The sequence below is a fragment of the Barbus barbus genome (assembly GCF_936440315.1).
Source record: "Barbus barbus genome assembly, chromosome: 46".
Lineage (NCBI taxonomy): Eukaryota > Metazoa > Chordata > Actinopteri > Cypriniformes > Cyprinidae > Barbus > Barbus barbus.
In genome coordinates this window covers 21,036,009-21,060,700 of record NC_136724.1, presented here as the reverse complement: position 1 = coordinate 21,060,700, position 24,692 = coordinate 21,036,009, and the positions used below count along the sequence as shown (strand labels likewise).

Here is a 24,692-nt window from a genome sequence, read left to right as displayed (position 1 = left end):
CCCGCACTGCACGAACTAAGCAATGATTAATTTCCAATGCATTTTCATTTATCTCTAATGAATTTGTCTTTGCTTTGCAACATATGCAACTTTCATTGCAAACACCATTTATCACTGAAGGTCAGTAACATTTCGCTTTTGCTAATGCAACGTGTTCTAATGACATGATGATTGGTTTTCTTTTTCATGTTTGTTCCTCTCTAAGGGCTGTTTCTCTGACCTTAGCACATGGATTTCAAGACTTCAAATGAAGAGGTAAGTATTGCTTTATATGCTGTAACATTTTGTTATTTTAAACAAAGTAGATGAAGTAGTGTTCACATACAACTTGTAACAGATCTATTTCAGCGTTATTTGCTGAACAAAACTCCATCCAAATAAATGCTCACTGAAGTCGTGGAGGGAGGCAGGAGCACATCGATCAAATAAATGGATTTGTTGACTTTCCACTGGGGGAACAAAGATGTTAGGTCAAAACCGATTGCTTTAATTCCCCTGTCTGCAGACTAGGAAACAGTTATTTAACAGACAACAGATTTACAGTTTCATTTTCTGAAATGCTTTCAATTTTTTAGATTACAATAAGGACTTAATGTAAGGATTATAACGAGGACTTAATTTCACTTAATTTAATCCCATACCCGGAATTTGTGCTCTGCATTTAACCCATCCAAGTGCACACACAGAGCAGTGAGAAGTGAACACACACACACACTGTGAACACACACCCGGAGCAGTGGGCAGCCAATGCTGCGGCGCCCGGGGAGCAGGTCATCCATGATGTAGATGACTTTGTTTTTTCATTAGATGTGGAAAAATGTAGCATTACATCACTTGCTCACCAATGGATCCTCTGCAGTGAATGGGTGCCGTCAGAATGAGAGTCCAAACAGCTGATAAAAACATCACAATAATCCACAAGTAATCCAGACCACTCCAGTCCATCAATTAACATCTTGTGAAAAGCTGTGTGTTTGTAAGAAACAAATCCATCATTAAGATATTTTTTAACTTTAAACTATTGCTTCTGGCCAAAATACGAGTCCATAATCCATAATGACCCTTTCTCCAGTGAAATATTTCCATCCACTGTTGTCCTCTCACATCATAATCCACCCACGTATTTGTTTAGAGCTGTTTTGGACTGGTTTTGCTGGTAAACACCGTGCATATTTCTCTCCTGATTCAGACAACTTTTTCACTGGAGAAAGCAATATTATGGAGGACTTGTATTTTAGCTGGAAGCAACAGTTTGAAGTAAAAAAAAAATGTCATAATGATGGATTTGTTTATTACAACACACAGCTTTTCGCTCCATAAACCCTGAGGAGGAAAACTTTCAGCAAATTTTCATTTTTGGGTGAACTATTCCTGATTTCAAGGACCCGATTGCTCTCAACACCCCAAACTTGTGCTCTCATTTTTAGAATCGCAGCTAGTGAAATCTTGCATCTCAGTTATGGATTACAGTGAAAATGACCACAGAAGACTTCATTATAAAAATTACTGTAATATTACTGTAGCAATGTTCATTTTGTTTGTAGGCCAATGGTTTTGCACAATGCAATGCAGTATTTTTTCTTAGCAAATGCTTTAATATCATATAAATGCAAGATTAGTAAATAATATAAACTCTAATCAATATTTAAGTCCAAGGATTTATTCATTTAGTGGTCTTGATCACCCTGTCAGGATTCATTTTGTAATAATGACCGGCTGATTGTACTTTATATGCTATATATCAGTGTCTATCGGCTACTGAGAAATATTGATCGTCCACTAATTTGGACGTTCTTCTCAATTCGTTAAAATTCAAGACATTCGATGGGTCCTGCATTATATTAATGCAGTTTGGGATGTGATACAAGGCTACTATGAATGCAGAGAGCACACATTTAATAGCTTTTGGGCTCAGAAACGGGGACACAGAAGAGCGCTTATGTGTGGAAGATTAATGAGCGCTCAGAGGAGGATAAGTCTTGTGTATATAGACAGAAGTATTTCTGTTTATTTACAAACACTGTTGTGCTTATGATGTGCAAGGCAAGATTCAGCATGTTGTGGTCAGAAAAAATATTTTTTTTTTCCCATAAAAGTTTTGATTACATTTATTACGAAATCTGGTGAGGTGTTTTGAATCATATTGGCTGTGCTTCTTCTTAATTGTGTGAATTAATGCAGTCCTCCTGGACCAAATACAGTAATTTGACTTCTGCAAAGGCTATAGTCTATGTCTGAGCATGTTTTGACTGAAAATCTCAAGGGTACACTAAAAATGGCTGACACTTGTTTGCTATGGTAACAGAATCAAGCATGTGTCCTAGCAACTGAAGTTATGGAATAAATTTCAATCCGGTATAAAGTATTTGACTGACTTTGCAAGAAAGCGCAATGATGCAGATGCCAGACTCAACAGAAAATCCAAGCCTCTTTCCTATTTTATGAGCAACTGCTTACCAGCCAATTTGGTCATCATAGGAACAAGTCTTGCAACACAACTGGGCCCTGAGGAATTTATTTTATTTCGTTTTTTTTTACTGTGCTGACAAGCGGAAAGGTCAAAATATACACAGAGTCAGTTTTATACAACATTTCAAAGCAGAAAAAGCTTTAATGAAATAATAATGAAAGCACCATGTTGGCAAAAATATTACAATGTGAAATTATGAAATATGTATTGAGAATAAACTATCTGGAATGCAGTCTTTTTTCACTGTAAGTTTCTTCTGAATTTATGATGATTAGATCATTTTATAAAGGCTAAATATGCTTACATGCCTATAATAGACCAACTAGCAAACTAACTAATCATTTTAATTATTCAAAGTTTGTCAAGAAGTTGAAAATAATATATACGTAAAGTGAGATTGATTTCACGACTGTGTAATAATGAGGATAATTGCATCACACGAAAAATTTAGTTTGTTGGTGTTTCTTCACTATTATGTCCCTGGGGTTCATGTTTATTAATGCTAACAAGTTTGCAATTTGAAGCATGATGTGTGAAGAAAACAAAAGAAAAATCAAACTGCATATAGATATCACTTATATAGCGGAATGTTTTTATTTTTTACTGTGCATTATTTTTATTCAAGCTTTACTTTTTCAAAAAGTGACAGAAAGTGTGAAAGTTTTATGAAATTTATGATGCATAAAATACTATACTATGAAAGGAGACCAGTGTTATTTTAGTATTAGATATTATTATAGTTTTTATTCATATTTTGAATACATTTTTATTATATTTTCAGTTTTCATTTAAAGTTTAGTTTTTTTTTTTTTCATATATATATATTTTTTTTTAATTTGTAATAATTTTTATACTTTAGTTTGAGTTATTTTTGTACAACTGAAATTAGCTGAAATAAAAGGTTTTTATATTTTATTTCAGTTTTTTTTTATATATAGTTTTCATTTTAGCTACAGTTTTAGTTTGAACTACCCTAGTGAAAAATAAACATAGTAAAATGTATTTGAAATACATTTATTTCATGCTGAGGATACTACAAATGCATTTATGTACTTAATAAAAATACCCTCCAATTGTACTTTTGGTATACTAAACCGGTATACTTAAAGTCTGCTAAACTGGAACAACTAATTTTGTGCTTAATGCACTTTAATTGTGCAGAAGTAGTCCAACAAAATATATACTAAAGTATATTTAATTGTGCTAAAGTGGAACTACTGCCACTTCTTGCATTTAAAGACTGATATTATTCAAAGATCATACAATCCTCATCAATAGTGACATTAAAACACATTTTAGGCTTAATATTAAGAAATGTGCATTGTGCACAAGTAGTACTCCAAATAAAGTTGAATTATCATTTTTATATCAGTAAGTCGCAAGCGATTCGTCAGTTAATATGTTAATAGATTTGGACTATAATGAATGTATTTTAAATATACTGCTTTTTTTACTAGGAAATAATAACCCTGAATGAGACGTGGGCATTTAATTATGCCAATATTGCTGAAAAATGTATTAAACACAATACATGTTTTTCTGATCTTGTGGAAATGTTCATAACTCTCTTGAATGTACAGTATAGACACTGCTGGACATAAAACACTAAATTGGACACTAAAACAATGATAGTGTGTAAAGTGTTTTAAGAGAGATTATTTTCTTCAAGTCCACAGGGCTGAAAGTGGGAATACTTGAAGAAACTCCCATTAATGAAGTGTTATTTAAAAACTGTTAAAGCGGAGCCATTTAAGTTCGCCCTATCTGCTGTACTTTAAATGATTACTGTAGGGCAAGAACGTTTCATTGCTCAAAATTACATCTTGCGAGGCACTTAGAAGTTAAAGTGCTCACAGTGCCTTATAGCTACATGATTCTCGTGTCACTTTTCTCAAACATTTATCTACTGAAGTAAAGGCCTTGTGGTAAACACTGAATAAATATAGAGCCAATAAGCTGCATTGAAGCCTCTGACAGGCAGTCTGTCAAGATGCGATGTATTCAAGAGCATCTGGACTTCATTATCCATTTGTTGAAGACATTTTGTCACATATTCAAAAAGCTTCATCAGTCATTATGACATTGTGTGGTGTGAAGATGTTTAATCCACTATCAGATAACTGATGAAGCCACTTGGATGGGAGGAGAGGTAAAACATCTCCCACAAATGAATAACCAAGTCCAGATGGTCTAGCAATCATTTTTCTCCCTGATATTCTGCAGAGACTTTGAATGTTCACTTGTGACTCTGCCAGGCAAACGTGACTCTACAAAAACAATCGCTCGCTATTTATCATGCGATCAGTTTCACGGCTAATTAACTTCATGTAGTCAAGTGAGGATTTCAGATGTTTGTGTGACTCTGGCTGTTTCAGACAAAGACTGGGATATATTTGCTTCAAGATGGTAGCGAGGAGCCTTTCAATATCCGTCTGCACCTGGCCAAAGATATTCTCACCATTCAAGAGCAAGACGTCATCTGTGTATCTGGAGAAGCGTTCTACTCGAGTGTGAGTTCAGCAGTTCTCATTATAAACCAGATTGATCCGGTCCTGGAAAGTACAAAGCCATGACGTGAAACAGCTGTTCAGCATATTCTGTTACTGTGGACATGTCAGGGACTGCATCGCCTACACTGGAAGAAAGTGTTTAGTCAGTTTCCCTCAACATGTTCTTAATGTGATAACAGTAAGGTCAAAAATATCATTTACAATGGCTAAATCACCTGACTACAATATAAGTGAGTTATGAAGACATAAATAGACACATTTTTCATTAAAATGCTGTTTTAAGTAAAAGTCATATCAACATGAAAGCAAATTTTACCCTTATAGATGCATTCATGCATAATATTAAATATATAGTATGCATATATATATATATATACAGTATATATTAAGCAAATGAATGTCAACATGAACAAACAGGATTAATTCCTGCATATTATTAAAAAATATTAATTTAGATTGCCATTTAATTTAGATTATGAAGAATATGATATAATATAAAGAATAGAAATAGATGTGTTTATGAATGTACAGCTCTGGAGAAATTAAGAGACCACTTGAAAATTCACTGGATTTATGATTTATAATTATGTGTTTGAGTTTTTTTGTTTTATTCTGTGAACTACTGATGACATTTCTTCCAAATTTTAAATAAAATTGTTGTCATTTAGAGCATAAAAATGATCAAAATAGCAAAAAATATGTCGTGTTCAGACATATTAATTTTTAGACAACACAATACCAATTTTTTTTTAAACTTCAGAAAAGTTAAGAAATCAATATTTGGTGGATTGACACTGATTTTCAATCACAACAAATGAAAACATTTGTTACTTTGACAAAAAAAAAAAAAATTATGACAATATCTTTATTTGAAATTTGGAGGAAATGCTATCAGACCTTTATAGAATAAAACAATTATTAACATTTGTGACCCTGGACCACAAAACTAGTCTTAAGTCGCTGGGGTATATTTGTAGCAATAGCCAAAAATACGTTGTATGGGTCAAAATTATCGAAAGATCATATTCCATGAAGATATTTTGTAAATTTCTTACTGTGAATATATCAAAACTTCATTTTTGTTTAGTAATATGCATTGCTAAGAACTTCATTTGGACAACTTTAAAGGCGATTTTCTTAATATTTTGAATTTTTTTGCAGCCTCAGATTCCAGTTGTAGTCACATTAGTTGTATCATGGGCCAAATATTGTCCGATCCTAACAAACCATACATCAATGGAAAGCTTATTTATTCAGCTTTCAGATGATGTATTAATCTCAATTTCGAAAAATTGACACTTAAGACTGGTTTTGTGGTCCAGGGTCACATTTTACTCAAACCCTGGATTTTCTCTAGTAAATCCAGATAAATTTTGTCTTTTTATGTAGAATTTTGATAGATTTGATATTGATTGATTCATAATTTTGTACACGTATATTATTGCTTATTTCAAAATGACTTTTATTGGAGTTCATTTCATTGAAATATTTTTGTGCAGCTCAGGATATAAATACGTAGCCTGAGGCGTTACCTCAAAATATCTTGCCGCAAGAAAAGAACAGCTCTGCCTTTTTTGCGACTGAGTCATTATTCAGCTCTGGAATGTGTCATCACACATGTAGGCATTTTCTTTGAATGATTTCATATTTAATCTGGTTAACCCATGCCTCTTTGTTTCAGCGTCATTGTCTGATATCGAATGAAACTGCCAAGTGCGTATTTCACTAGCATTTGCGGCAGAATATTCTGACCATTGTGTTGCATCTATCATTGTCCTTACAGCAGACAGCAGCTTTAGCGCTGGTTTAAACAGACAGATCATGTTGTATTCACTGCCCTTTAATTAAGTTACTGGCATTGTTGGCATGGTGCCGTTTTCCCCTTGGGAAATCTACATGAAAAGGAGGCAATTAAAATTAATTAAGAACCTTCTCAGTTTCATGAACAAATTGAAATGAAAAGTAAACTACCTGTCTTCCTCAACACACAGACACGGTGTTGCATGAAAGTGACGAGTTTCCTTTGATTCCTTACAGGAAAGAACAGTAACGATCCGTCGGCAGACAATCGGAGGGTTTGGGTTGAGCATCAAGGTGATTGCACAGTTTCTCGCAGCTTTCACTCAGCTCTCACATTTCTTGCAAGACTTTGAATGTCTTTGTGTTATCATTTCTTCATAGGGTGGTGCCGAACACAAGATCCCTGTTGTTATATCTAAAATATCAAAAGAACAGAAGGGTAGGCTGTTTATTTACTCTCTCTTCTCTCCTACTCAGAAATAAGTTGTTTATTGGTTTATGCTTTTGTCTTTTCGTTCATTTGCAGCTGAACTTTCCGGACTTCTGTTTATTGGAGATGGAATTCTCCAGGTATGCACAGATACATAAATGGGGACATAAGATTAAGATAATTTCAGTGTTAGGGACCCTTTAAAACTCCCACTGGTTTCAGCCAGCAGATGTTTAGGGAGCGTCTTTCTTTTGAAGGAAATTTGAGTTGTCATTTTGGAGCAGTGTTATTCCAATTATGCATTCAATCTGAATTATGTATGTATTTTTCTGAACATGAACGGCATGTTTTAGATGTTGGAATTCTTCATAATATCCATAGTATTCTCATAACAATAAACAAAACATGCTTGCATTGACTGTCAGCTTTATTTAACATAGACTATCCTTAATATCATTTTTTTTTGTTTTCTTAACATTATTGGAGCATCAAATCTGATCTGATTCAGATCTCAGGTGGATGTACTTGCAACAAAAACTTGTTTTTTTTTAAACATTTATAGATTACTGTTCAAATATTTAGTAATTTTTTTTTTTTTTAAGTTTATTCAGTATAATAAATTGATCAAAAGTGATAGTAAAAAATGTTTAATGTTAGAGAAGGTTTCAAATAAATACAGTTCTGTTCTATTTTCTATTCATGAAAAAATACTGAAAAAACGTATCACCATTTGCACAAAAATATGAAGAGGCGTACATTGATAATAAGAAATATTAGAATGATTTCTGAAGGATCATGTGACACTAATGAAAATTCAACGTTCAATCACAGGAATAAATTACAATCTAAAATATATTCAAATAGAAAACTATTTATTTCAATTGTAATAATATTTCATAATATTGCTGTTTTACTGTATTTTTGATCAAATAAATGCAGCCTTGGTGAACATCAGAGGTTCCTTTCAAAAACTTAACAAAAACTTGCCGATCCCAACTTTTGAACGGTACTGTATATCAGGATCTATTCATAACTCCCTCTTATTACTTTTTTACTAATTTTTACTCTTTTACTAATGTTGTCATTAGATAAACGGCATTAACGTGAGGAGTTATCGTCATGAAGAAGTGGTATGTTTCATCTTTTCTAGATAATATTTCAGTTCAATCAGTGCTGTTTTTACAAAGCAGTGCATGGGTTTATAACCTTTATCCCTGTGCTCAGTCTTTTAACAGAAGAGTGTCAGTAATTTTGACTCACCCTTTAAAAGCTTGACTAATTGCAACGAAATGGGTGACACATCCATTCTAATAAATGAATAAGCAAGCATCTTTATGGCTCTCAGGTACAGGTTCTGCGAAACGCAGGTGAGGAAGTGACTCTGACCGTGTCTTTCCTGAAGAGGACGCCTGCATTTCTGAAGCTGCCGCTGTGTGAGGACTGCTCATGTACGTCTGGGTTTGGACACGCTATATTCACCGGTTAATACAGAACCTAAAGTGTCAAAGTCTTTTAAAGTGAAATTTACAATGAAATAACTTTGTTTATTACCTGTTTATTTTATTTTTTAGGTATAATAAGTGACCAGAGCAGTGGAACATCGTCTCCACTGTGTGACAGCGGCCTACATCTGAACTACCATCCCAACAACACTGTAAACATCTAACAAAAATCTATCTATCTATCTATCTATCTATCTATCTATCTATCTATCTATCTATCTATCTATCTATCTATCTATCTATCTGTCTGTCTGTCTGTCTGTCTGTCTGTCTGTCTGTCTGTCTGTCTGTCTGTCTGTCTGTCTGTCTGTCTGTCTGTCTGTCTGTCTGTCTGTCTGTCTGTCTGTCTGTCTATCTATCTATCTATCTATCTATCTGTCATCTTAATCTGTAATCTCTATGTATGTGGCAGGACACATTGTCTTGCTCGTCTTGGCCGATGTCTCCAGGGTTGCGCTGGGAGAAGAGATGGGTGGATCTTCGTCTCATCCCCCTCTTACATGCGCGTCTGTCCCAGTACGTCCCAGGTACTGACATTTGCAGGTGAGCTGAGCAGGAACCACACAATAAATGTCTGTTTTGTCTGTGGCTTTGATAGCACTTACAGTCACTTAGAGTTGCAGTGCCTAATGTGATGTATTTTGGTCTTGCTTTCATCTGGTAATTCTGTTTGTATTCTAGTCACACAGGATTTTCCTTGATTAGTATTTTAGGGCTTATATTAATTCACAGCCATTCCCAAATGAACCACATTAGACCTTTAATACCAAATGCAAACTTTGATGAGGTTAAGCTATTTGAAATGAGACCTTTTTGCACATCAAGTGGAACGTAATTGAAAACTCTTAAATTGGATTGAATTAAATCAATCTGTTTTTTAAATTGCTTTGAATTAAAGTGAATATTAGACAATAGTTAGCTACTTTTTGCATTTTGTGGAATGTCTCCTGAGTGCGCATATTTTTAATTTATCCAGGCAAAATGCCTTTCAAGTCATTGCTGTGGATGGGGTGTGCAGCGGGGTAATTCAGTGCCCCAGTACTGACGAATGCACCGACTGGCTGCAAGCAATAGCTTCAAACGTTTCTGGCCTCACCAAGCACAACGTGAGTACAAATGCAGTTTCGGCATGGTAAAAGTATAGCAATTTAACAACCAAAGTCAATTCTTACACAAACGGTGATTGCTTAGAGTGAAAGCACTAATGCAATTTAACTTCTATGTCTTATAATGTGACTACTCAATGTACAGAGGGGTTCAAAAATCTGAAATCACACTGAAACATGTCTTTTCAACCTGGAGAAAATGAAACATTTCAGATTTTGAAGAACTTAAAACATAAAAATGTTTGAATGATGAAATTTAATGTCACCATTCAGAAAGTTTTGGTCGGTAAGATTTTTGATTAATGTTTTTGAAAAAAGTCTGTTATGGTCACCAAGGCTGCATTTATTTAATAAAAAGTACAGTAAAAACATCAATATTGTGAAATATTATTACAATTTAAAATAATTGTTTTATATTTTAATATATTGTAAAGTTTAATTTATTTCTGTGACGCGAAGCTGAATTTTCAGCATGATTACACCAGTCTTCAGTGTCACATGATCCTTCAGAAATCATTCTAATATGCTGATTTACTGCTCAAGAAACATTTCTGATTATTATTAATGTTGTAAACAGTTGTGCTTATTAATATGTTTGTGGAAACAGTGATACATTCAGAATCCTTTGATGAATAGAAATTATAAATGATCCATTTAATGCATCCTTGCTGAATAAAAGTATTCATTTTTTTTAAATAATAATAAAAATAAAATCTTAAGCACCCCAAACTTTTGAACAGTAGTGTTTGTATATATTTATATACATTTATATTATATCCAAAGACCACTATTGGCTTTATTTAGCCTGTTTAATAATAAAAAATACAAATATTATCAGCATTTTTTAAAATAAGGTATAGATTTAATTGAAAAATTAGCATGGATTTATCTGTCTTCCTTCATTTCCATTAGTTTCCTTTTGATTTTGTGTCTTTTTGCACAATATAAAAATATATTTATATATTTGAAGTTTTTCTTTAATGGTTAGCACTCATTCTCTGACATATTCAGCGTGAATCGTGACATTTCTTGCTTTTGTTCTCCCTCATTTCCTTTCCTCTTTCCACCATTGTTTCTGTACATGTTCTTTGATAATACCACCTAAAACACAAGGTATTGTGGTTTGTTTAGACTGGATGATGTTTGTGCAACTGTGTCAGGGCAACATTCACAGATTTATAGTGCTTCATTGTCTCTGAAGAGAGTGTACCGAACCAATTTGTGCGATAAACTACATTTATGCTCAATATTGGAGATAATTCGGGAAGACAGTGAAATATTCGTCATAAATTTTCATTTTCGCCAGGCAGGTCATGTGTTGTAATCCCCTCAATGCAATAGATTAAGGCATTAAAATGGCATTTCCCACACAATGAAGGATTTCACTCTTAATTAACGATAGAGCGCAGTGTGTGCCTCATGGCCCAGATCGCTCCCCTACAAAAATCCTCCATCTTGCGTTCATTTATTTTGAGTGTGTTTAGCATTTCCCAAAAAAATCCTCTCAAAGATGATGATAAGTTTGGTCCTCACAACAGTTTACTGTAGTGTTTGCTTTCGATTATCCTGCCGAGGGACCATCTGGATGAGCTTTCAGTCCATTTCCTGCAAGGAAAATAGACCTTATTCCACATTCAAATGGAGCTATTAGAGTCATTTGTGCAGCAGCAGTGACTGGCCGGGGTTACGTGGGTAATGAAGCTAGTGAGAATGTTAATCTTGAATAAAGCTTGGCAGCAGGAGCGATTCTCCTGAGCTCTGATGAACAGTAGTACCTCTGTTAGTCTAAAACACACAAGATGTATGGTGTTCTTTTATCTGCTACTTGAATAATTGGGCTGAGACACGCTAAAGGTCATTCGGTGATCACCAGAGCTCTTTATTTTATATCTGTGAAGCAGATTGCCGTACTTCGCTGGCCTTTTGTTAGAATTTATGATTGAGATGTCTAGGAAATCTGTCAAGAATCGGAGGTCGAATGAAAAGGATTCATGAAACCTGCATTTCTGTAATGTTGTACAGTTTTGTGGATTTTTTTTTGTCCCTAAAGTGCATTTATACTTTTAGTTAGTGTTTCCTGCACTAAATATTCTTCAAATACAGTAAATTACTTCAAATGTTTCTCATTTGTAAGTCACTTTGGATAAAAGCATCTGCTGAATGAATAAACATAAAAGTAAAAAAATTACAAAATCAAGGCATTTCCACAGATTTCATCCCCCAAAATATAATATAAACATAAAAATATAAATATTATATCTAATATATAGAAATGTTCAAATATATTTATTTATTTTGAAACTATATTTTATATTAACTTTATTATTCAATATATAATTTTATGAAATATAAAAAAAATGATATTGTTTAAAAAGTAATCTATTACTTATAGTGCACACATTGTCTTTAAATCTATTTTACATCTATACTATTATACATTTAATTGTAAAATATATTTAATAGTATATCAATATTAAAAATAATATATAGAAATATTCAAACTATTTATTTATTTCAAAATGTGTTTTTTATTTTTAGTTTTTTTTTAATATATACATTTTACATGTTTTATTAAAAAACTTATTTAATTATAGTGCACACATTATCTTTAAGTATTCTAAATATATATTATTCTAATCATAAATGTAAAATATATTTAAAGGTATATAAATATTAAATATAATATATAGAAATATTTAAATCTATCTATTTAAAGCACATGTTTTATATTTATATTTTATAATGCAATATATACTTGTAAAATATATGCATATTTTAGAAAATTTATCTAATTATTGTGCACACATCATCTTTAAATAAATTTTAAATATATATTATTATAACCATATAAAATATATCTAAATGTGTATATATATATATATATTAAATGTAATAAAAAAATAAATAATATATCCATTATTTTATACATTTCAGTATATATTTTAGAATATGTAAAACATTTATTAAAATTAATTATTTTAGTGAACACATCAACTTTAAATGTGTATAATAAATATATAATTTTTTTTTAAAGGTCTATACATTAAATATAAAATATTTCTTTCTTTATTTGATATATTTTAATATGCATTTTTTTTATAAACATGTTCAAAAGTCTAACCTGTTAAATCTTCATAATTCTATTGCAGGTGAAGAAGATCAACAGAAACTTTCCAGTAAACCAGCAGGTAAGGAAACAGAATCAGACTTGTTGAGAAGGTGTGAATTGGACCTTGAAAGAGTGACAGAAAGCCTGCAGAGATCCAGATAAAGCCCTGAAAGAGCGAGTGACTTGGTCAGCACAATTGAATGAAGCCACACAATGATATTTTCTGTCAGAGCCGCTATTCTTCATGCGGTGTGACGCATGTGCCCTGCAGAAAGACAAGAGTCAGGTGCACAGGGCATTGAGATTCTCTGAACCGCCTGACGCCATGCTCCTCAAAACCATTTGACACACACAGACTGACAGATGCTTGGTCACAGTGTCCGGTTTTAGTCTGTGACCTCCCAGTGCTGACATTTTATACGATCAAGCTTTGACTTAGACTTGATTATTGGAGAATGTTGAATGGAGAAGTATGTTTCTTCCTGGAAACTCTGTGCAGACTAATTACTTGGAACGTCTTAGTCCTTCTATAACCTATTTAACACTTTCTTTTTGTGTCTTTCTGTGGTTTAGATTATATATATGGGCTGGGTGGAGGAGAAGGAACAAGATTCTGTTCAGGACCGAATGTACACACCAAAGTTTCTTGCCTTGAGGGGTTCGTCTCTCTTCAAATTCTCCGCACCTCCAGTGAGTTCTTCTGCATGATTTACTGCATCAGGAGCCTTTCGGTTTCAATAGCTGACTTTTATATGATTTTATTTTTAGCATACGCACGCAATATTTATTCTACTTGGGGCAACTTTGGCTAAAAAAAAAAAACAGTGACAATTATTTCAAACTTTCATTGAAACTTGAAACTTCATTGCACTGAAGAATTGTTAAAGGAATACTTGACCCTAAAATGCATATTTCCTCACTCGTTTAAAACCTTTAAGCTGTTTTTAGTGCAAAACAAAAGATTTAGAGCTGAATTTCAGTGTTTTCTTTAAAACAAATCTATTGCATGACTTGTAATATAGCACTCAAGTCATATCCATTATTTTATGGAGTTTTTTGTTCTATTTAGAGCAAATATGGATATTGTTAACTTAAAATTATTTATAAAATAAAAATATAAAATTAAAAGAATAATTAAAAAATCTTCTTTGATAGTCCATGAAAACATATCTATTAAAAATCATTTCATTAACTGAAATAAAGATGTAATTAAATAAAATATAAAGATCAGAAAGATTAGAAATTTGGACTTGCCTTGGCAACTAAATTAAATAAAATTAATTAAAAATAAAATAAAATAAGTCGAACTTGAAGTACATTTCTAAATAAATAAATTACTAAATTACTGAACTAAATGCTAAAATTACTAAATGCTAAAACCACTCAATTACTGAAATAAAAATACTAAACATAAATACGAAAAATACTATAACAATTACAAAAGCATATAACAAAATTACAAAAACTAAAATTATTATGAAAACTGAAAATGTAAAAATAAAAGCTAATTTAAAGTAATAAAAATACTTTAATAGTATGCAAATAATACTAAAATATATATGAAAAAACTACCCAAAATTACAAAAGCATTTAACAAAATTACAAAAACTAAAATTATTTTGAAAACTGAAAATATAATGGCGCTACAGCTATAAAACAGCTTTAAAAGACGCTAATTTAAAATATTAAAAAATATGTTACTGGTATGTAAATAATACTATAATAACACTGCAGGATACAGTATGAGTTTGGAATAACGATGAGTAAATATTCATTTTTTGGTGAATTATTTCTTTAAAGAATTGCCCATTTTCACCCCCAAGCAGTTGGCGTCCACATTATTTGCTCCATTTGTTATCGACTTTATGAAATCCATTAATCCGTTCAGTCGTCCGCAGGCTAAATCACCTAACCTGATGCTCTAACACCTCCATTTAATAAAGCCTAATCTCCGTACACAATCAGCAATTAATTTAAACACCTTCATCATAATTCTGGGAAATTATTTAGAATGAAACATGAATGGTAATCTGGGAAGTGTCTCATTAAAGATAAACCTCTCCTAATATGGAGATTGATAACATTGATAGCAGTGTTTTTTAACTCTCGGTCTCCCCCCGTATTTCACGACAGATGGTACGGTCCTGATGAAATGAGGAATTGCTGTAGTTGGTGCTTGTAGATGTTGCCACTTAATTAATTTATCCTGAAGAGATCAAGACATCAAAGAGCTTCATCCAATCTGCCATTAATCATAATTTGATGGTGGAGTGGGAGGAAGATCAAAAGTTTGAACTTAAAAAGCTATTATGGGATACGCAGATGCAAAATTGCATTGGAGAGAACTTATAACACTCTGTCAGGTTATTTCAGCTTGTTCAGATGTTCTCCACTTGCGCCAGTAAACACTTGACATGCTGCCTTGCAGGAAGGACTAGGTAGAAAGTTGGATTTCTAAGCAAATTTGGTGCACAAAGCCAAGTTTTGTTTAATCTGGTTAGCCCCCCTAAAAGATATGTTTTGTATGTCCGTTGCTGAGTAACAAAGGACATCCAAGCAGACCGAATATAGGATGACTTGATTTTTACAACTGGTAGTTAAGTGGATCATGAAAAGTGTCTTTGTATGACACAAGGTCGGAGGGCTTGAAAAATAAAAGGCCTTTATGAAAAAGAAAGTCATTTTAGATTTCATTTTGATGAACGATTATGGAGACCATCATTTTATTTTCTTATCAGTAACTTCAGTAATTAATAATACACAATTAGACCAATACCATGTTAAGAAAGTAAAATGTTTATTATTATTATAATTACTACTATTATTATTATTAGTATTAGTAGTAGCAGTAGTATTATTATAAGTATTAGTATTAATTTGTCTATAAATCATTAATATATTTTCCATGTTTTTTTTGTAATATTATAAAGATTTTATTATTATTATTATTATTATTACATTTATTTATTAAATGCATTAAATGTATTTAAATTATTTGTTTATTTGTAATATTTATATTATTTTAATAAAAATATTTTTGTTTTTAACATGCTCTGATGAATCATACACAACAGAAATGTGTTTATAAAGTAAATATAAATTATTATTATTATTACTATTACATTTATTAAATTCTTTAAATGTATTCAAATTATTTATTTGTATATTTGTATTATTTTTATACAATTTTATTATTTACTTTTTGTGTTGGATGATCTTTTTTTGTTTGTTCAAAAAGTACAAAAGGTTATTAGTAGTAGTATTATTAGTATTATTATTGCATTTAAATGTATATATTAAATTTATTAAAGGTATCCAAATGTTTTGTTTATAATTTTTTAATAGTGTTTTATTATTGTCATTTTAATAATAATAATTATGATAATAATAATAATACCAGTTAACCAACTGGTTTAACCAAGTTAATGTACTACTACCAAATGCCATATATTACCTTTTTATTATGTCTTGTTAAAGCGTTTGTTCCATGCATCAAGGAGATCTTTAGATGATCACCCAAAGTCTATGTCAGTGTGGTGTGTGTGTGTGTGTGTGTGTGTGTGTGTGGTGTGTGTGTGTGTGTGTGTGTGTGTGTGGTGTGTGTGTGTGTGTGTGTGGTGTGTGTGTGTGTGTGTGGTGTGTGTGTGTGTGTGTGTGGTGTGTGTGTGTGTGTGGTGTGTGTGTGTGTGTGTGTGGTGTGCGTGCGTGCGTGTGTGTGTGGTGTGCGTGCGTGTGTGTGTGTGTGTGGTGTGTGTGTGTGTGTGTGTGTGTGTGTGGTGTGTGTGTGTGGTGTGTGTGTGTGTGTGTGTGTGTGTGTGTGTGTGTGTGTGTGTGTGTGTGTGGTGTGTGTGTGTGTGTGTGTGTGGTGTGTGTGTGTGTGTGTGTGTTTACTCAAGCAGAGTTCTTGTCTGGTATTCTGACATTTGAAAACTCTGCTCTGAGCCACTTGAGTCTGAAGAAAACACTCCTGAGTTCTCTGTTCCTTCATGATCCATCTTCACTGGCCTTTGGGTATTTGAGGTTACTGCCGATACTCAGTGTGAGTCATTCCCATACACGGGATCTCAGGGGGTTTTCCCTCTTTCGTCGGAGAGCTGGACGTTGTTTACTTCATGTAGCATTTGAAAGATCCCTCGAGGGCCGCAGTGAGAGCGAGTGACCCAGAGCTAATCTGAATAAAGCACTGTCTGTAACGACTGACAGCCATCTAAACTCCTCTAGGTCACCACCTGGGACTGGACCAGAGCCGAGAAGAGCTTCACCGTCTACGAGATCATGTTCAAGATACTGAAGGTATGAGCTCAAGTACTTTGGGATTTCACACATTATATATCACACTTGTGTCAGGCCTTACAAATAAATACTGTAATGGTATCAGATATTTAGTTGGTGATAAATCATTGTCCTCCTACAAGTTCTTGTTCTTTTGTTATTTATTGAGTAATAATTAGTATAATAACTAGTTTTTGTAATATTAGAGGCCACATTTAATTTAAAGCCCATTCATTATTGCAAAAGATGTAAAACTGAAGAAAATGTCAAAATAAATATTTAATAATTTCCCTTTTTCTTAGTCACTAATACAGTTTTATATCTGTAATTGTGTTATTCTCAAACAATATTGTTTGTTTGTCACAGTATGTGTTGAATTTAGTTCAGCCCATTTTTCTCACATAAAAGCAGATGGAAAGGATTAATTCACATCGTTAAATAATTACTTATCATAAAGTACAACATGACTATTGTTGTTTATTTCTATAATATTTATTTCACAAATGAAAAAGGGTTGCAACACCAGTGACAATATTAATCTAGGATTACAGTACATTTAGTATTTGATGTCAGAAACAAAGGGGCAAAAATTATTTAAAAATTATTTTAATTAGTAATTACTTAAATTGTTTAGATTTTTCATGTAGGAATTTTTTTTTAAAGTAATATTAATAAAAATAAGATAAAAATGTTAAAACAGTAGCAATATTACTCTTATTTGCATTTAATATCCCATATGCATGCTTCTTTTCAGGAAAAATAAATAAATATATAGACTGAACAGCTATAGACAACTGTATATATATATTGTCAAACATTTAGAAATTTATGAATTATGAATATGAATTTGACTTATTAATTATAATTATGATTTTTAAATGTTTTTAATTAACTCTCTTATAGTCACCAAGGCTGCATTTATTTCATAATGAATACAGTACAAACTAAAAAGTAATATTGTGAAATATTATTACCATTTGAAATAACTCATTTCTATTTGGATATATTTTAAATTGTATTTTATTCCTGTGATCAAAGCTGAATTTTAGCATCATTACTCCAGTCTTCAGTGTCACGTGATCCTTCAGAAATCATTCTAATATACTGATGGACATGAATCTATGGCTAAAAAATCATAATGTTTAAAGTACTGTGCATATATAGTTTTTTTTTTCAGGCAAATTCATTTTCAAATAATTTCAAAATGATATTTTATATTTATATTTAATTTTTTTGAGAATGAGCCAATCCATAAAATCATACATTTATGTGTTTTTACATCATTCCAACTCAATGCATCATTTTAGGACAATGAGCTGGTGGACAAGCGGAAGCACTGCTTCAGCGTTCAGACGGACTCCGGCGAGGACATCTTCTTCAGCGTGGAGCTGGAATGTGAGCTGCTTCTGTGGGAGAAAGCCTTTCAGATGGCCACCTTCTTCGAAGTGGAGCGAATACAGGTACTGAACTGCCAGAGTTAGTATAAGCCAACTCCAGTTTAATTGCTCAGACCGACTAACTTAAACACTGTAAGTGAAATGAAATGAGGGACTATCAGCAGCGATGTTACGTCTTGCTCGTCTTCTTGGCATGATAAACAAACCCAGCAGAGCTGAGATCAGATCGAGGCGAATAAAACTGCACCTGCCAGACAATGTTGGCCGCCATCTGAACAACACAAACTCTGAGCGATTAAGGCTGTGCCAAAAAGAGATTAAATGTGATTTGTTATTCAGTACTTGACGGAAACACATTGTTCACAAACACACTATGAAAACACATTTTGTTTGGAGACATTAATATAATATAATCCTGGGTTTGACCTGCTTGAATGAGCTACATCCACTTTTACGTTTTGTATCAAAACAGATTTCAACTTTTTTTGTTTTGTTAGTTTTTTAGCATGAAGGTCACATTTAAACACATTTTGTGCTACAGCACTTGTCAGATGTTATTTATGGATAAGTTTTAGTGTTTTACCCTTGTCCCAGACCCAAGCTTTCAAACATAAATAGGAAAATTCATAATAAAAAGATGAATACTAACATTTTGAAAACTAAAATAATCAATTCAGATGAACATGTGTCAATGAACATCTATCATTACATTACATTCAAATTGATCAAAAGTCAGTGTACAATATTTTTTTTACTAGCTGGGCAAAATTATATATAGTACTCGAGTTTGAGATGAAATAAACGTTTTTTTTCTGTATCATTTCCAGTCAATCTGTGTAAAAATATTATTTAATTTTGTGAATTTAGGAACATAAATTGCTAGTTGTTCAATTAGTCTTAGCGAAACAAAGGTGTCAGATGTTTAAATAAAATAAAATACAATAAATTAAAAACTTATATATATATATATATATATATAAAGGCTCAGGTCCATTAAATAATGTTAACAGAAACAACTTTTGATTTTAATAATGTATTAATAAATGTGGAAATTGATATTAACTAAAATTCATAAATGTTTTAGAATTATTTTTCATTGTTAGTTCATGTTAACAAATGCAACCTTATTACAGTGTTATAAAAACTTATTCTATTCTCATAATCATTTCGTTTAACTTGATGCACAAAAATAAACAAAATAATTAAGAAAAACTATATAGACATATAAAAAAAATATATATATATAAAAATGACAAAAAACAACGGAATTACTGAAACTTGGACTAAAATTAAAGCGAAAACAGATTTTTAAAATATTAACAAAAATGGTATAATGGTATATCAATGATACTAAAGTAACACTGATATATACACTATATAAACACAAATTAAAATAGTGTGAAAAATGAGTTTTTGTTCTTACCGAATCAAAATTGGTCATAGTTGTAGAAATGGCCATAGATTCATGTACAGGATCCACTGATGTATATTTGAAGTATTATACAGTATGTAAGTACAACTCTCACATTGAAGCAAATCTATTTTCCATATTCTAGCAAGAAGATAGCAGGACAATTTCCTGCAACTGTTTCACATTCATGCAAAACAACGGTGGGCACAAATAAAATCACTGCCAATTTGTCCCACTAAACCAAACTAATGCAGCAAAAAACCCTGACCGTGCCTCGTGCCAAAAAATCGCTTCTGTTTATTTTTCTCCCAAAATAATTATGTACGACACTTATCGTCCTAATTAAACATTTAAGAGCTGAAGGAGACGTTTGTGTCTGCCAGTTTGTCTGATTAACAATGCCAAGTGTCTCCCGTTTCAGTGTAAAACATACGCTTGCATCATGGACAGTCATCTCATGGGACTCACCATCGATTTCAGCATGGGCTTCGTCTGCTTCGATGCTGCCACAAAGGTGACGCATGCAACCTTCCATCTTAATTCAATTTAAAATGCACGATCGCCTTTTATTAAATTCTCATCAAGTTCTGTATTGTATAATATTTATAGAAACTTTTTTTAATGACACTCTTCATCTGTCAACTGTATGTTAGGTAAACATGTTATAATAGAGTTTTTTCTGTAGGTGTTTAAAGCATGTTCTGTTGTGTTTGGTAATATTATCACTCTATTAAGATACTGTGACTGTTTGTAATAACAGACTGGCACTGGCTATATTCACAGTAATAATATTTAAAAGTAATAATAGTAATAAAAGTAAATAAATCAATAAAAGTCATATTTTCATACAAACAAAGTGTAGAATTAACACTCTAAAATGGCCAAGCTTGCCAAAACAATGCCAAAATGTTGCATGTCATAAAATAATTTTGAATCTTTTTTGTTTTTGTTTTTGTTAATAAGATACACTACACTGAAAACAGTTGGTGTAGAAACAGATTTCACTTAAATTGCTAGTAAATTTCACAAACGATGACAAAGAAATGTCAAGTAACAGGGAATTCAATCTGAAATTTTGAAGTAAAAAATGTAACTTTATTATTTAAAAAATATTTTGTTATTTTCATTCAAAAAGGAACCATTAAATTGATCAAATGCGACAGTAAAAACACAATTAAGCAAAATTATTAAGCAGCACAACTGTTTTCAACATTGATAATAAAAATTCAGATCAAAAGAGCAAAATTCAGCTTTGCATCAGAGATATAAATTATATATTCACATCGAAAACACTTATTTTAAATTGTAATAATATTTCACAATATTACTGTTTTTACTGGAATTTTTTTATCAAATCTTTATCTTGGTGAGCATAAAAACTTCTTTCAAAAATAAAAATGTTTTTTTACAGACCCTAGTTTTTTTACTGATAAAATGTAACATTTTATCTACTAATGTTAAGCAATCTAACATGCTTGTTTTCTCTCCACGTTTAAGGACTCTCTCCTAACGACCTGTACCCCAGTGGAAAATTCAGCATCAGATATCGGTTATCTAGTAATATTATAGGTTTAGAAACTCAAGTTGTCCACATTAAAACAGCCAGATAAAAATATGAGGAATAAAATAACAAATATGAGACGCTTTTGTGTGAGATATGCCTGTGCTGTTTGTCTGAAATATGCAAAATAATTACAAGCTAAAAATTCCATTATGAAAGGAACAAAAACAAAATGTTGGAATAAACAACAGCTTAATGGGTATGAAATATTCAATGCAAATATTTTTGAAACATAAAAAGTAATTTTCCACAATTCTCTGGTTAATTTAAGATACTTTGTCATGTCTATAGAGTTATTAATATGCATAATTTAAACCTCCATTATAGGCAGTGCTGTGGAGATATAAATTCTCTCAGCTGAAAGGATCATCAGATGACGGCAAGAGCAAAATCAAGTTCCTCTTTCAGAATCAAGACACAAAACTTATTGAAGCAAAGGCAAGTTCACTCTTTTTGCTTTCATTATAAAGTCTGTCTATGAAAAATAAAAAGCATTTTAATATACTACTTTGAATAAGTATGGATCATACACTTTTTGGTAACCTCCAAACTTTTCAAAAACTTCATAATCTTGTCAGTGTAAAAGAAATAGCTGAAGGAAGCAGATAAAAATAAAGCATGATGATATGAATTTCCTGTTTGATTATTTTCCCCGTAGGCCGTAAATGCAAGCACTTTTCATGCGCCGAGTTTGATTTGATTTCTGCTTGAGGCTTCCTCCTTTCTTCACGATCGTGTTTTCTCCCCGATGTTTTCAGGAGCTGGAGTTCTCCAACCTCTTTGCGGTTCTCCACTGCATCCACGCTTTCTTCGCAGCCAAAGTGGCTTGTCTGGATCCCATGTTCGTGAGCAGCCGAAACGCCGCCATGGCCCCCGTGGTGTCGGCCACTTCCACTTTAACCGCCCCGTCACAGATATCCAAGCTCAAATACATGAGCTGACAGACTCCAGCGACCAGCTATCTTCTCCTTCCAGACTTTGAAAACGCAGGATGAGAGGAACCAGCCCTGACGAACGACTTTGAAACAAACAATTGAAGTATGTAACATTGAAACCTCGCTATATCTTCCAGACGGGAATCAGACTCAAACGTAAGCCATTCTGCGAAGAGCTGGATGAATTTTGAACATTTTAGCATTAAGTTTCCAGCTGTGGTTGCCAGGTCATTAGAAAAATGGACTCTTTCCCTTTGATATTGCGGTATATCTGTTTGCATTCAAATGATATTAACACTTCTTTGTGTATACTTTTAGAATATTATTTAATCTGGTTATTGATTGGAATGGACCTGTTATGAAACTGCCATGAATGCATCATGTCCTTGAGCCTCTGTTGATCTGCGTTTTCTCAAATAGTTAACAAGAATAAAACCAGCCATCTGAAATATACATTTACTCAAAAAGGAATCGTCCGATAGATATCCAATATTGGCAATGCGTAACCTGTTATTTTGGTCTAGAATGTTTTTAATTCACCTAAATTGAACATCAGTTTTTAAATCTGTAGAAAAACTATTAAAATGGCGCCCCGTCTGACTGCCTAGAGAAACAGACTGGAGAATGTGGGTGTTATTTTCATATTCCTATTTTGATACTTTATTAAAGGATGAATCATGTAAGTGAAGATGAACTGGAATTGTATGACGTGACTGAATGACGCACATTTGAACTTTCTCAAGGGAACGACGTACTTGCTAATCCATGAAGTGATTGACTTTATTTATTTAATAAGATACATATATTAGTGCATAAACTTTGGTCATTTTTGCAAAGTCAACATGAAATGAAAACTGACCCTATTTACTTAACATTAGTGCTGTCAAATGATTAATCGCATCCAAAATAAAAGCTTTTGTTTACATAATATATGTGTGTGCACTGTGTATATTTATTATCTATATACAAATACACACACATACAGTATATATTTTGAAAATATTTACATGTATATATTTATATTCATATAATTTTTATATTTAAATATATTTAATAAATAAACATAACATTTTTCTGAAATATATACATGCATGTGTTTGTATTTATATATAACATAATAAATATACACAGTACACACACATATATTAAAACTTTTATTTTGGATGTGATTAATCGTGATTAATCATTTGACAGCGCTTCTTAAAATGTAATTAGTTTAATAAAATGGTAAAAACTTACAATAAGGTCCCATTAGTTAATGCATTAACTAACAATGAGCAATTTAGTTGTTGCAGTGTTTATGAATTTTTGTCAAATTAAAAAAAAAGGTCAAATATATTTTACGGTGTCCTTATATTTACTATGGAACAAAAAACATAAATTATGCATAATTACATGCAACTAACTGTAAACCAAACCCTCATCCTAACACTAACCATATAGTAAGTATATGTAGTTTATTAATATTAATCAGTATTAAATGTATAATTACACTGTAACAAGGACACCTTAAATTCATTGTTAGTTCATGTCAGCTCAGGCTCATTAAATAATATTAACAGATACAACTTTTATTTTAATAATGAATTAGTAAATGTTGAAATTGAGTACTAAATGCTTTAGAATTATTTTCACTGTTAATTCAGGTAAACTCATGGAATCTTATTGTAAAGTGTTGCCATTAAAATGAACGTGTCTGTTCATTATTCATCAGCGCACATTATTGCAAAAGGGGAAAAAATGCCTTTATTTTTTGGTTGTTGACTGTGTGGGCTGTTAGTTCAATTATTTAGACGTTTTTTTTTTTTTTGGTAACTGCTGTACTATAGATTTATGCTATTAACACATGCTGGTTAACATCGATGACATGAAGATTATTGGCTAAAAAAACAACAATTGAATATACTGTGTATATTCAATATTTCTATAGTAAAGTGGGTTATGTATACGCTTTCATGTTGACAAAATTTCTCCAAACTGTACATATTTAAGGCTGCTGTTATGATGCTGTTATTTAACGCATGCTAGTGTCATGAACTGACATGTAGGATAAAGATGTGTGTTATCTAGCATTATGGCCAAAGCTTTAAATACTATAAATAAATTAACTTTAGTCATTTCCTCATGCTGAAGTATGTGACTTGACTAAAAAAAATTATATTCTAGAAAATATGAACCATTTATTGTCA

At 32.1% G+C, this 24,692-nt stretch overlaps 1 protein-coding gene across 1 annotated transcript; it reads left to right on the top strand.

Annotated features, from left to right (window-relative positions):
* Positions 1–228: 228 nt before the first annotated feature.
* On the top strand, positions 229–22,509 carry LOC306864813 (gamma-1-syntrophin-like; the record flags this gene model as incomplete). The annotated part of the gene is made up of 17 exons (XM_079409050.1): positions 229–255; positions 4,846–4,980; positions 7,018–7,074; positions 7,162–7,219; positions 7,307–7,350; positions 8,299–8,340; positions 8,556–8,658; positions 8,782–8,864; positions 9,125–9,255; positions 9,689–9,818; positions 12,968–13,006; positions 13,501–13,617; positions 17,149–17,220; positions 18,507–18,659; positions 20,429–20,521; positions 21,896–22,006; positions 22,327–22,509. The coding sequence occupies 17 exons, from the start codon at positions 229–231 to the stop codon at positions 22,507–22,509; spliced, it is 1,578 nt and encodes a 525-aa protein (XP_079265176.1).
* Positions 22,510–24,692: the final 2,183 nt, after the last annotated feature.